This window comes from Rhodnius prolixus, unplaced genomic scaffold, assembly GCF_049639745.1.
Source record: "Rhodnius prolixus isolate KJV_2025 unplaced genomic scaffold, Rpr scaffold_1, whole genome shotgun sequence".
Lineage (NCBI taxonomy): Eukaryota > Metazoa > Arthropoda > Insecta > Hemiptera > Reduviidae > Rhodnius > Rhodnius prolixus.
The window spans coordinates 64,859,254-64,873,886 of record NW_027411581.1 but is presented as its reverse complement, the minus strand read 5'-3'; the positions used below and the strand labels follow the sequence as shown (position 1 = coordinate 64,873,886).

At 34.6% G+C, this 14,633-nt stretch overlaps 1 protein-coding gene across 3 annotated transcripts in view; it reads right to left on the bottom strand.

Moving 5' to 3' along the window:
• LOC141446118 (dipeptidase 1-like) overlaps positions 1-14,633 on the bottom strand; it is a 290,995-nt gene that overhangs the window by 89,677 nt on the left and 186,685 nt on the right. For 2 of the 3 annotated variants that reach the window (XM_074112557.1, XM_074112555.1), the window contains exon 4: positions 5,750-5,876. In XM_074112557.1, the coding sequence (XP_073968658.1) occupies positions 5,750-5,876 (127 nt within the window). Of the gene's footprint in view, positions 1-5,749; positions 5,877-6,909; positions 8,256-9,371; positions 9,573-14,633 lie in introns of all 3 variants that reach the window. The other variant, XM_074112558.1, reaches the window with a different exon arrangement.

Here is a 14,633-nt window from a genome sequence, read left to right as displayed (position 1 = left end):
AGCCTTTAGGACGGCTTGGCCAAAGTCCATCAACAATCTGGCTGGATAACCGGACAACACAGGATGTGCTCACGGTGATTATCCCCCTCTCCTGCTCACAAAATACCTCGGCTCCTGGTGTGGTCTACATAAATTGACACATCACCATCCTGCTACCATCATTTTTTTACCCACTTCTTTCATTGGCAAAGTAAAGGAAGTGGGGGAGAAAAGCGGTCCAAAAAAAAAAATATGAGATCGTTATTAAATATGGAGAGCTGCGTTGGTCCCAAAAGCGTCTTCGCCTCTCTACCTCTTTAACTGGCGACGAGGGGATCGAATTTATTCGCAGAGGGCGCGCTCGTTGCTGCTACCCCCCAAACCACAGTGCGTTAAGTTTTTGTGCTATTACCAAAGTTTTAGGTGGCCCCCCCAACTCCTGGCGGCTAAGTCCCCGGGACCAAACAGCGTCGTCTTTTGCACTGGGGCCGTGTGGGGAAGCAGCCAGCCGGCTTCGTTGCCAAACGTTTGATTTTTGGTTGGACCGGACGCCTCATTTGTGGCGATTTGAAGGATCAATACTGTGGCAAGTAATAATCTTTTCTTCAACTTTTCTACTAACAGAAATAAATTATTAGCTAAAGTAGATTTTAATCATATTTTTCAAAATACTAGCCAGCATTTGATCACATTTTTTCACAAAACAATAAAATTTGGTTTTCCCAAGCTGTAAGCCCCGAACAACTTTACAACCACATTACGATTTCAATGTAGCGCTTTTATTCGCAATTGTAGTTCCCATCATGAGAGGCGATTTTGTACAGCGCATGAAGTTACGCGTCCCTTTTCCGGGTTAATTCATTCCTCAAAGGAAATGCGCAAAAAAAATAAAATCTCATCGTTTGTGAATCGTGGTCTGGGAATGCAGGAAAGCCCTAGAACTACTGGCGCGGCACAACAAAGTTCGGTTGGAATGGGTGCCGGGTCATGTGGGTATTGAAGGGAATGAAAAAGCTGATTATCTGGCCAGGAATGGGGCTAACACTCCTTTCATCGGTCCAGAGCCTGTCCTGGGGATCACCAGGGTTTCGGTTAGCGCGGCTCTCAGAGATTGGATCTGGAGGGAGCACGAAAAGAACTGGGTGATGTGTCCTGGGGTTAAACACAGCAAGACCTTGATGCCTTGGCTGTGTAAGCAAAGATCCAAAGAGACCCTGTGTTTGGGCAGAAATCAGATTACTCTGATTACAGGCCTATTCACGGGGCACGGTAGGTTCAAGAAGCATCTGCGCAAGGTGGGGCTTATCAGCTCGGAGCCGTTGTGCAGATTATTTCAGGAAGAGGAGGAAACGGCCTCTCACCTGTTGTTCGATTGCGTTGCAATCGAACGTTTGCGCTATGAAACCTTTGGAACGTTGAGGCCGAAGGAGATAGTAGCGCAAAAAGAACTAGTAGGGAAAGTCCTTGACCTCTTTAGGAGGGGAGGGTTCGCCTACTAGAACTAAGAAGGGACTGGCACAATAAGTCTTCTGTGGCTGCGGTGCCTTGGGGCATAGGTCCCGTCCCATCTACTATCTTAATCTTGTGAATCCCAAGGTTTAAAAAAGAACAAGAATATTTTTTTGAAAATGGCGTTTTTTTTCCGTTTTTCCACGAAAACTATTAAATCTAGGTGGTTGCAAAAAATTTACAGTTATAAAGGAGAATCTGCCCTATATTTTAAAGAAAATTTGGGAATTTTATCTTTTATAGAAAAAGAGAAAAAAAATTGTCAAAGTTAGGGTGGTCCTCAACGTTACAGCTTTTTTTTTGTGCACTTTTTGACGATCAACCCTTAATTCAACTGTCCTACCGGACCGCATTAATCACCATTTCCTGAACTTTTCAGCTTCGATTTCCCCATTTAAAAAAAGAGAAAGGGATTAGCTACGAGGTTAGCATTCAGGATTCCCAGAATCATGGAGTTTAGTGAAGAGAGAGAGAGAATACAAGAAACAAAATTATTAAAATCCCACATTAAAAAATATTCTATCTCAACGGCTATTCTCCAAACTTTTTTCCAGTTAATTTCCAAAAAAATCGATTTCCCGGGGGATAATTCCCAAAGAACCATTTTTAACAAAGTAATTTTGAATGAAATCTCTGTGATGGATTCAGCTGAGAACGGAAACAGCTGTCTGTCGATGAATTACTTCCCCATCTAACCATCATAAATAGGATATTATTTTTCGTGCAACCCAGAAATCCCTACACCCTCTGATGATCCTTAAAAAACACGGCCACAGTGACCTAATTTTTATTTTTTATAAACAGAATAGAGTGTCTATTAACTATTACTAGTAAAAAAATTATCTTTAAAAAAAAATAAATAAAAGATATTATAAATATAAAATATTTTTTAAAAGTGTGTTGAGGTACGCAGTGCTGGATGGTATCTTTGATTTTATGCATGTACGCATGTTCATTGGATACCGGAAGTGTTTCGGACTTCCATCCATCATCAGAGGTAAGATAAAATCCATCTGACAATGGAAGAAAGTCCGAAAATCCGGCCATGGATACAATAAACAAGCGCGCTACGGCGGCTAAACTTAAATATTTCATTGAGATGAACTTTCGAGATTTCATTTCCTCTCACATATTTCACAGGAAATGAAAGTTTTAAATTTTGGACCACAAAAAATGAGAGAAGTCTCAGAAAGCTTAAGCTTTAAGTTTCGCTTAAGTGCCCCACCCTAAAGGGATGACAGAATCTTCAGTTTTGAAGAAAATTTCTTTACCTAAAGACTACTTTTTCATGAAGACTTTTCATTTTGTAGAGATTTCCATGAAAATGGGCTTATGCGAGTTTCCTTAAACTTGCTTAAATCTAATTGGACACTTGTAGTTTTATTTTCCGGCCCAAACTAGTTCAAACATTTCAACTTTTCCTTCGTTTTTCTTTAAGGTATGTCAAAAAAAAAAGGATAGTTTATGACAAATTTTCTGAGGAAAATTCCATTTAGAAAATTGATAAACAAAGATCAGAACAATAAGTTTTCCAATCCTTGAAAATTGTCATGTTAAAGTCTCCAGGAAATCCATTGAATTAAAAAAAAAATATATGTAAAGTTAAAATATCTGTAAAACTAAGATGTGTTGTTGGTTTAGTGGGTTCGATTCCCTCGGTCTAAGCCTTGTATTTTATTTAATGGTTAATATGAGAAATTTATAGTAAAGTATGTTAGGCGGTTATAGGCTAGACCCGCAAAGCTAAGATGTATTGTTGGTTTAGTGGGTTCGATTCCCGGAGTCTAGGAATATTGTATTTTATTTAATGGTTAATATGAGAAATTTACAGTAAAGTATGTTAGGCGGTTATAGGCTAGACCCGCAAAGCTAAGATGTATTGTTGGTTTAGTGGGTTCGATTCCCGGAGTCTAGGAATCTTGGATTTTATTTAATGGTTAATAAAAGAAATTTACAGTAAAGTATGTTAGGCGGTTATAGGCTAGACCCGCAAAGCTAAGATGTATTGTTGGTTTAGTGGGTTCGATTCCCGGAGTCTAGGAATCTTGTATTTTATTTAATGGTTAATATGAGAAATTTACAGTAAAGTATGTTAGGCGGTTATAGGCTAGACCCGCAAAGCTAAGATGTAAAGTTGGTTTAGTGGGTTCGATTCCCGGAGTCTAGGAATCTTGGATTTTATTTAATGGTTAATAAAAGAAATTTATAGTAAAGTATGTTTGGCGGTTATAGGCTAGACCCGCAAAGCTAAGATGTGTTGTTGGTTTAGTGGGTTCGATTCCCGGAGTGTAGGAATCTTGGATTTTATTTAATGGTTAATAAAAGAAATTTACAGTAAAGTATGTTAGGCGGTTATAGGCTAGACCCGCAAAGCTAAGATGTAAAGTTGGTTTAGTGGGTTCGATTCCCGGAGTGTAGGAATCTTGGATTTTATTTAATGGTTAATAAAATAAATTTACAGTAAAGTATGTTAGGCGGTTATAGGCTAGACCCGCAAAGCTAAGATGTAAAGTTGGTTTAGTGGGTTCGATTCCCGGAGTCTAGGAATCTTGGATTTTATTTAATGGTTAATAAAAGAAATTTACAGTAAAGTATGTTAGGCGGTTATAGGCTAGACCCGCAAAGCTAAGATGTAAAGTTGGTTTAGTGGGTTCGATTCCCGGAGTGTAGGAATCTTGGATTTTATTTAATGGTTAATAAAATAAATTTACAGTAAAGTATGTTAGGCGGTTATAGGCTAGACCCGCAAAGCTAAGATGTGTTGTTGGTTTAGTGGGTTCGATTCCCGGAGTCTAGGAATCTTGGATTTTATTTAATAGTTAATAAAAGAAATTTACAGTAAAGTATGTTAGGCGGTTATAGGCTAGACCCGCAAAGCTAAGATGTATTGTTGGTTTAGTGGGTTCGATTCCCGGAGTCTAGGAATCTTGGATTTTATTTAATGGCTAATAGGAGGAATTTATAGTAAAATATGTTTGCTAGTCGCCTCCGTCCACGGAACCTAATTGGTATTTGGACGTAAAGCCCGCCTGAAAAAATAGGCAAAAAACATATGATTTACTTACAAAAAAATAATAATAATAAATTTCTATGAGTAACGATAATCATGTACTTCCCATCTAAACGAAACATTCTACAGGAAATGATGTAACAGAATTAACTCTAGAAAGGACGATAATGTAGAAAGTTATAGTGGATAAGGCGTGCAGAGAAAAAAGAGATAGAACTAGATTTGGCGGAGGGTTGTTAATGCATCCACAGTGTTGTGTGTGGCCGCGCCAAATTGAAGGATGATAACAATTGGTTTAGGGAGCTAATTGAAGACAGCGCACTCAGTTCTAATCACCGGTGAAAGGGAGACTTAAAGTACATCATCCCTTCCCAAGAAGGGACCAAGTATTATACTTAATCAGAGACCCTACCTTCTAACAGATCTCTCATCAACTCGCTACTAATTACAGCCATTGATATCTTCAAGAACTAATCAACAATGGGTTAAACATAATTACTAATAATTGTTATAAACTATTATTATTAAAAAATAGTGGATTATTTATTGGCGCTTGAATTTAACTATTTTACACAAAATTTGCTTATTAATTAATTGAAAATCATATTCATTAAAATTCCAATTTCAAATTAGGATAAGAGGACGGCTCCTTTCTACGGTGACTAACCTCACTCTTAACAACGACCTCCAACATCCCATTCATACAAACAACTCGCCGAAATACAAAAGAAATATCCAAAATTCCATACTGCTTTCTCTACTTGCTCAAATCCTCTTTTACAGTCTTTCGCCTCCTCTGACATCCCTGACAATTCTCCTCGCCGATGGCCCCGAGACCTCCTTGAGGTCTGAAGACCATCTTCACCATCATAGAGATCACCTGTAGAGTGTGCTACCGCTGGGTAGTTTCTCTCCTCCTGCTCTTAACGCACCAATATATCTCACCCACCTTCTAATTATTTACTTATTGTATATATTAAAACAGATTGCAAATAACTAAATACATTTAAAAAAATAAATAAATAAGGAACCCCAAACTAGGTTTAAAAGAACAGAACTAAAAAAAAACAGTCGCTTTGCTGTTTTTCGACAACTTAAAAGACTGTTAGTCGATAGATCTAAACTGCCTAGAGACAACATAAGACTAATTAGACAATAGAAGACACAAATAATTTCTTAAAAAAAAAAATCATTTAAAAAACCTCAAACCTTACTCAATTTTGATGACAGGAAATAAATAAAACAACTTACGTCTTTCCTCTTCAGACGAAGAACTGGTGACCGAACCACGTGTTCCAGGAATTAGAGCTCTTGATTGGCAGTTAAATCTGGCTGAACCATTCAACATTCGGCCAGGCATTTCTGTTAGGCACTGGGTCTGAAAAATCAGGATAGGCACAACGCCAGCAATCAATATATTAAGATCAAAGACATGGTTTAGTTATCTATAAAAAGGATTTCACTGCCACCACATCATAATTTATTGGAATTCTTGAGATGTTTTAAGAAAATTTTCGCAATGTTAATTGATGAATTTGTTTTAAAAAGCTTGTCACATGCTTATGTTGAAGCCTCAAAATTATTGCAAAAAATAAGAGTTGAGAAACGAGGCGTAACTTAAAATGATAAAACTCTTACATTTCAAGGCTGATCACTAGGTCATTTACAGATGTTGAATAAGTCACACAAGCGTCATCCCCTAACATCCCTATTTGGGAAGTAAAGATGGGTGGAAGCCTTTTTTAAAAGTACTACCGACTGTTACTTGAACAGATGACTTTAATTCTAATTGACTATAAAATAATTGTTGTTCCTGTTTCTAGGCTGGTATACAAGCAGGGGATTCCCAGAGCATTGAAACTTAAGTATAGCTCCCTGAAAGAAAAATACCCCAAAATACTAAGATGAAATTAAGAGATAAAGTTGTTGAAAGTATTTTTTTAAGATCAAAATATTTTGTATTTAACCAGATTTTTCAAGAAGCTGGAAAAAATTAATTTTACAGAAACTCTACAGTATTTTGGCAGCAGGAGATAAGTGAATGCATTCTGAAGGCGAGGGAAACTTTAAAATACTTAAATGGAGGATTAAGGGATGAAATTGTTGATCTCTATCGCCAGGTATCCCAGGCAACCGCTTCTTGGAGCAGGCCAACAAAGCCGGTGTGAGAACTTGATCCATAGTAACCGGGATTGAGATAATATTCAGTCTTGTTGAACAATGGGCAAAGAGACAAAGCGAGTCATGCTCTGAATATCTGGGAGGAACCGGAATAAGTAGCCTGTTTTGGAATAAGTAACCTCTCCAGTAGTGTCAGAGGATATACTCTATCCTGTCTTCAGTAATAACCTTTTTCCATACAAGCACACCGTTAAAGACTTATGAATAAACATGGAAAAAAAAAGACTTACCTGGAATCTCCAGACCAACAAGAAACAAACAGACGATACAAGACTTCTCTTATGATTACTGGACGGACGATCTATCCATATGTAACAAAATACTGAATACAATCTGTCTGGACTTACGAAATTGAGCTATGGGGGGACTCAACCAAGTGCACCTTGTTCCAAAATAAACCAGTATCCAGTCAAAAATTCTCCTAAAAATTAGCCCAAGCACACTAATCATATTTAGCCCTTTACAATCGTTAAAAGACTTTAGTCCTTCCCCGTTACCAATCATTTCCACACCAAATCCTCTTATCGTCGAGATAAATTCTCCACACATCTCAGGAAATCCTACACGTCAGCTGAATCGTAGTGCTATATCATTGGATGGCTACTCCTTCATATTGTTACACTATTATACCAAAATAATAATACTAAACAAATCTTTATTTAAAAGAAGAAACAAATACACAATACAAATTGGTTACATACAGTTACTAAAACAATAAAATACCCTGCTCTAGCGTTCATAACCTTCCTATTCCTATTGTTCCCGCCATAACAATATGGTACCTGACAGTGATGCACTATCATCGCATTTACTAATTGTTTATATGCATTATACAGATGTATAATTTTAAAAATAAAGGAAGGGTGTGAAAGAAATAAACATTACCAAAATTGCATAAATAACAAAAGTTAGAAAAATAATGTTGCGTTTTACTACCAATCCTGAAGTTGACATTTTAATCAACTTGAAGAAGTCCCCTGTAAACACTTGGAAAATTCATGCATTTTCCTCTACTAAATCGGTTAACATTTTCTTTTTTCTTTTACAATCGAAATTAAACCATGTCAGTTAAGGCGGTACATGTCATTGACGTACTGTTGGTAAAATATAATATAATAATTTTATGTTATCTTCACTCAACCCCTGACTTTTAAAATTCAACAGACTGTTAAATGTTTAATTTGCTTATTCTAGCATTTGACGTTTATAATTAAATTTTATATGTTAATCAAATCAATGTTCACATTATTAATATATTCAAAAATTTAAATTTAAAATGTATTTTTTAATACATGATTAACATGAACAGTTTATTGTATGTAATACCACAACAGTGCATGATAAATAAAAAAAAAAAATTCATATACAAGTATAAATAATAACACTCAGCTACTGGAAACGGATTAGCTGAGTGGTTAACGTATACTGGATTTCAACGCAGAGATCATGGGTTCGAATCCAGCTGCTTAGCCCCATAGATTTTTTTTCTCTTTCTAGGAACTTCTTACAGCTCACTATTCGGCGATGGTTAGGGTTGTCTGAAACGAGAGGACATTGTCTGGAGGTTGGCAGTGTGCTAAAAAAAAAAATACCTTCTCAATAATATTATATTATACAGTAGTCAATATTCTACAGATTAAAGTTATACTTGATAGTTTATAGAAACTTGGTGCTATTTTTTGAGGACTTCCGGTTTTGGGATTTCGAAATCCCAAATATTTTCGAGTTATAGTCGGGTTTTGTCTTGCCCGGGTCTTATCCGTGGTTTTATTTTTTTGAGACAATTTATACACTGACATATCTCTCTCTTGCAACCACAAACCCACTTTTCCAAACTCAGGGGACCTCAAAACATGCATATTTCCGGTGAAAAAAATCAAACTCAAAAATTATTCATAATAGCAACAATATACCAAAACCAAATATAACATAGGAGAGAAATAAATAATTGAAAATATGACAACCCTAAAATTTTATGATTTCATAACAATTTTGTAAGATTCGCTTCCGTTAATTATCTACAACCATCGGAAGGATCAAATCATATCGAGAATTATGTAATAAATATCTCAGATAATAATGTTTCCACAAAATGTAGCCATTTTAATGATTTACCCTATCCAAATGTCAATTAAAGTTAGACCATCAGTGGATGTATGGTATATACGTATGTACATATATACATATGTACTAAATAAACGGGTTCAACCAGAAAATAATTAATTCATTATTCTTGGATTAATTAGATATGGTAGTTAATTAAATTGAAAAATTAATTAAACAATAGGTAATAATATTATGTAGAGTATTCTTAATCTTTTTTTGTTGTTGACTGACGATTTTTTAAAAAAATAAATTTCAATTAATATTTATTATAATCTTTATTAAAATTTATTAAGAGATTATTAATTCATTAAAATGCCACTTTATATGGTGTGCCTAATTATTCCGCTAGCCATAAAAGGCTCTCAGCATAATTTTTCCAAAAAATATTTGTAATAAAATAAATGACGTACATACCAATTGGAATTAAAAAAAAAAAAAAAATGGAATGCATTCATTTTTTTGAAATTAAATCAATTTAGAGGTAATAATTTATAAAATTAAGTGATTATTGGTAGGAGAAAGTTTGGGGGAAAACAATAAGATAGTTAAACTTTTCAGTTGAATGGTAGAAATCGGATTAGCTCACTGGTTAGCGTATGCTTCTTCCAACACCAAGATCCGTGGTTCAAATCCGGCTGTTGATCCATAGTTTTTTTTCTTCATAGAAGTGTTTCATAGCTCACTGTCGGATGACGGAGTGTGCTCGACTGTAACGAGGTAGCACTGTCCGAAATATAGTGTACTCATAAAAGCTTCCAGGTTGCCAATATGATGTCATCTTGTCGTGCTTTTAAATAAATAAATAAAAATAATAATGCCAAGCAAACGATTCCAGAAAAGTAAACAAATCTTTAAAGAAATTAGCATCTTTGATATTTTAACTTTATTTTCTTTCACATAAATTAAAAAAAAAAAAATCATAAGTATTCATTCTAATTCAGTAAGTATTTTATCAAAAGTAACGAACAAATAACAGACATGGAAAACAAAACAAAAGCCTTACAAATTCATACTTTAATACTTACTCTACTTACTTACTAATTAGGGCATTTTTGTTTAGTATTGTTAAGCGTGGGTTTATAAATGAGTTCTTTAGTTCAAATCCAGCAAGTAACTACTTCTTATTTGTTAGAAAAACATATTAATAACAAAGCATGTTCTACCGTCCCCCTAGCCTATAATATTAATTTGGCAGTTGGACGTTAAGCCCCGCCTAAAAAAAAAGTTGTTTACTTAGTTTACTTAATTTTGTTTGTAAAGCAAACACAAGAATTTGTACAATTCTTATTCTTTTTTTTTATTTATCTAATTACAACTTTTTATTAAAATATTTAATATTTCTTTTAAGAAGTACGTATATCTTTAGATGTTTTAAGATCCCCAATTATCTGAATTTTTTTTTTTTACAATTTGGTCTACACGTGTGTCTAAGTAGTGTAACTGAAAAGTTCAACTTTGATCAATTGAAGGAGAAAATCAATCAGCTGAAATATGAAACGTAATGAAGGCAACGAAAAAAAAAAACAAACAATTTTTCAAAGAAATCGATTTAAAAAATAAAAATAAATAAATAAAATTCAACATTACTAATCGATATAGAACAAGATAATCATAATATCATATAACATCGAAAGCGAACGATTATTAGAAATTCGATCACGTACTAAGCTCTAGTTTCCCAAAGCCACTTCCCTCGCCTTCGGGGCAACCTTGATAAATGATTCCCTCCTTACACCTAAAAGGGCCTTGCACCAAAAACATCTACTTTTCTACTCCCTCTGTATAACGTGGTAAATTGGAAGATTTAAAATTCACCCACAAATAGCAAAGAGGAGTTTGTGTGTGTGAGTGTGTACAGGAGAGAAACTCCTTCTGGTCCCATTCAGAACGAGCGATGGCTAGCGTGGAACTCATCTTTTGTGGATAGATAGGACCTCCAAAAAAATATAGCTCTGTCATCTTTAAGTATACCTCTCAAGAGTACGGATCTCCCCAAAGCAATAAATTATCGATAAAAATCGATAAGTTAGCTATTATGGCCTTGTTTGTAATTTAAAATTGTTTTATTTTACCTTATCAAGAGCTACAAAAGGTTATTTCTTGGTTAACCATTCTTTATTTTATTTAAGTTTCATAGCAACAGTCTTCTTTAATTTTGTTTTTTTTCCGCAAGACACATTAATAACCTAAATACTTCCAGATCATCGTAATGCTAATTCATGCTGGATAAATTTACTGAATAGAAATTTTAAACCAAAGAATAAGTTAGATCAGTTGCCTTTCATACCAAAATAACCAAAATTAATGGATGGCAGGGGCTAAAAATAAAACAAAATATTCTTACATTCTATTGATCAGAATTCAATGATTTCTTTACCAAAATGAAGAGAAAAGTTAGCTCTATAACTGGTATAGATTGCAATGTTTGAGTGATAACAGGTAATGAGATACAGAAGGTTAAAATTTGGTGGTTTTCAATTAGATTCTAATTTCAAACCTTTATATCTCTGTTTCTATTGATCAGAATTCAATGATTTCTTTACCAAAATGAAGAGAAAAGTTAGCTCTATAACTGGTATAGATTGCAATGTTTGAGTGATAACAGGTAATGAGATACAGAAGGTTAAAATTTGGTGGTTTTCAATTAGATTCTAATTTCAAACCTTTATATCTCTGTTTCTATTGATCAGAATTCAATGATTTCTTTACCAAAATGAAGAGAAAAGTTAGCTCTATAACTGGTATAGATTGCAATGTTTGAGTGATAACAGGTAATGAGATACAGAAGGTTAAAATTTGGTGGTTTTCAATTAGATTCTAATTTCAAACCTTTATATCTCTGTTTCTATTGATCAGAATTCAATGATTTCTTTACCAAAATGAAGAGAAAAGTTAGCTCTATAACTGGTATAGATTGCAATGTTTGAGTGATAACAGGTAATGAGATATAGAAGGTTAAAATTTGGTGGTTTTCAATTAGATTCTAATTTCAAACCTTTATATCTCTGTTTCTATTGATCAGAATTCAATGATTTCTTTACCAAAATTAAGAGAAAAGTTAGCTCTATAACTGGTATAGATTGCAATGTTTGAGTGATAACAGGTAATGAGATACAGAAGGTTAAAATTTGGTGGTTTTCAATTAGATTCTAATTTCAAACCTTTATATCTCTGTTGCTATTGATCAGAATTCAATGATTTCTTTACCAAAATGAAGAGAAAAGTTAGCTCTATAACTGGTATAGATTGCAATGTTTCAGTGATAACAGGTAATGAGATATAGAAGGTTAAAATTTGGTGGTTTTCAATTAGATTCTAATTTCAAACCTTTATATCTCTGTTTCTATTGATCAGAATTCAATGATTTCTTTACCAAAATGAAGAGAAAAGTTAGCTCTATAACTGGTATAGATTGCAATGTTTCAGTGATAACAGGTAATGAGATATAGAAGGTTAAAATTTGGTGGTTTTCAATTAGATTCTAATTTCAAACCTTTATATCTCTGTTTCTATTGATCAGAATTCAATGATTTCTTTACCAAAATGAAGAGAAAAGTTAGCTCTATAACTGGTATAGATTGCAATGTTTGAGTGATAACAGGTAATGAGATACAGAAGGTTAAAATTTGGTGGTTTTCAATTTGATTCAAATTTCAATCTTCTTACATCCGTGATTGTTGTAATCCTCTATCTAACAGCTTTCAACCTTGCTGATTAGGAAGCAAAGGTAGGCGTTAGGGTTAGGAAAATCTGAGCAAGGTGTTTGTGACGAGATAGAAGGACCATCTTTTTGGTGCTAGGGGGCGAGAAATTCCCGATTGAATGTGCTTTTTTTTTTCCAGCACTTTATGCATTTACTTAGCTTAGTCTAAGACGAAATGCTTTTTACCACCGAAGCATGGGTGGAATAAGGGAATCTTCGAGATGCTGGGGGCCTTTTTCTTTCTTTTTTTTTTTTGAGCAAGTAACTTTGCTAGTTGAAAAAGGGTACAGCAGAGTATTTGTACTCCCATGGAAGCCTTTGTAAATGTCCGGATGGAGGTGGTGAAGAAGGAAATACCCTTCCAAGGAAGGGGGCGTTGTAAGGCTTTAGAGAGAGGTGACCCCAATCTGCCGGAATTCCACTATTTCTTTCACCCAAAAGGAAGTAGAAGAAGGTTGAGTGTTCGGGCCGTAAGAAGTGGTTTATTCAAAGTCTGCCACGGCTTCCCTAATCTCTGAGAAATACCAACGGCTGCCAAACGGTCCCCAAACTGTTCAATAATATGCATAAATCATTTTTCCTCATTAATGCTTCTATACCATCTTCGTATGTTTTAAATGGATTTAAACAAAAAAATCAAACAAAAAACCTGATTTTTTTTGTGTAAAGAGAAAAATTACAGATTATTTATTTTTCTTAAATGGTTGAATCAAACACAATAGTTGTTTACCAAAAATTTTGGTTTATTCACTTAATAAATGCACATAAACAGTAATCACGTGTTTACATAAACACTCTCACCCCATCAAAAACTATCATCCCCACTTAACACACCCTTAACAGTGTTGCCACACTGCTGTATCAAAAATAAATTAAAATTTCCCTACATTAGTAAAAAAAATAAGCTACCGTCCTAATTATTTAATCACATTAGACCTAGTAAGAATTTAATTAGTATAAATTACTAAAATATTAAGGATTATTTAATTAGTTTTTCATGTTAAATTTACCAACAAGATTGAACATGTTACAAAAATGGTGGTATCATTTGTGCTGCTCCCCCACACAAAATAACATAAGTATTTTAAGACTGTGTTTTAAGACTGACTTTGTTAATTCTAATTGCATAGTGAACACGCGAATTTGTTAAAACTAGTTGGTAGAAGATTGAATAAATATTGTAGTTGAAATATGAGTACTTAATTGAGACGTAATAATTTGTTTTTAATAAAGTACCTTATTAGACGTCATACCCTGTTATCAAGTGACATAATAGTCCAATAAAACTTGTCAAACAACTTTTCCACAGAAAAGAATTTAAGAGGGAGAGAGAAATGGAAAACAGGAGACTAGACTGCACAAATTGTTTTAGACGGAAGTGCTAAAATGTTTTGTCATTTATTTGTAGATAATGACATTTCATTTTCGTCATTTTATCGCTGGACCATGAATCACAGGGGGGGACCGCTGAATCGATAGGATATGGCCATTCTTCAGCGCCTTCTTTCACGCCATGCCACTGGATAAATTATTAAATAGTAATCCTCCAGAAGATCTTGGTTTTTGGATTACAAAAAACGATTTTTATTTTTGCACGAAAGAAAGAAACCACTATTTGTAAAGAGGCTTTAAGTTGTCAGAAGACTTTGCTTAACTCCACCATTATTATAGTAGTTGTAAAACCCATAAGATTGATGATGGTAACTATACTGAAAATGAATGGTTCTATGACGTACTACTGAAGCTCTTCTTTAACGGCTAATAGAAAATAAATGTTTTTTTGGAAAATTTATTGAAGGTTATGGCGGGAAAGTCTTCACCAGTAAAAATTTTGGGAAAATTCTTTGTGTGAGGATTCGTAACAATGTGTTTTTCTAATGGAGTAGGGTTGTTAGCCCAACCTGGAGGACCAGAGACCTTGATTTTTGGAGTGTCCTACTCCAAGATAGACTGCCTTCATTATGGGCTAATGAGCACTATCTACCAATTTTATTTCGGAGTTTTCACCCCTAGGTGAGCTGCTTTCACCACCTCAGCTAACGAGGTCTCACCCACCCGTTGTCAGTCGTTCGGCGAAAAGCAGGGGGCACCGCGAGGAGGTGACTGACACCACCCCCCACCCCCCAGGTGGAGGTGGAGGCCCAG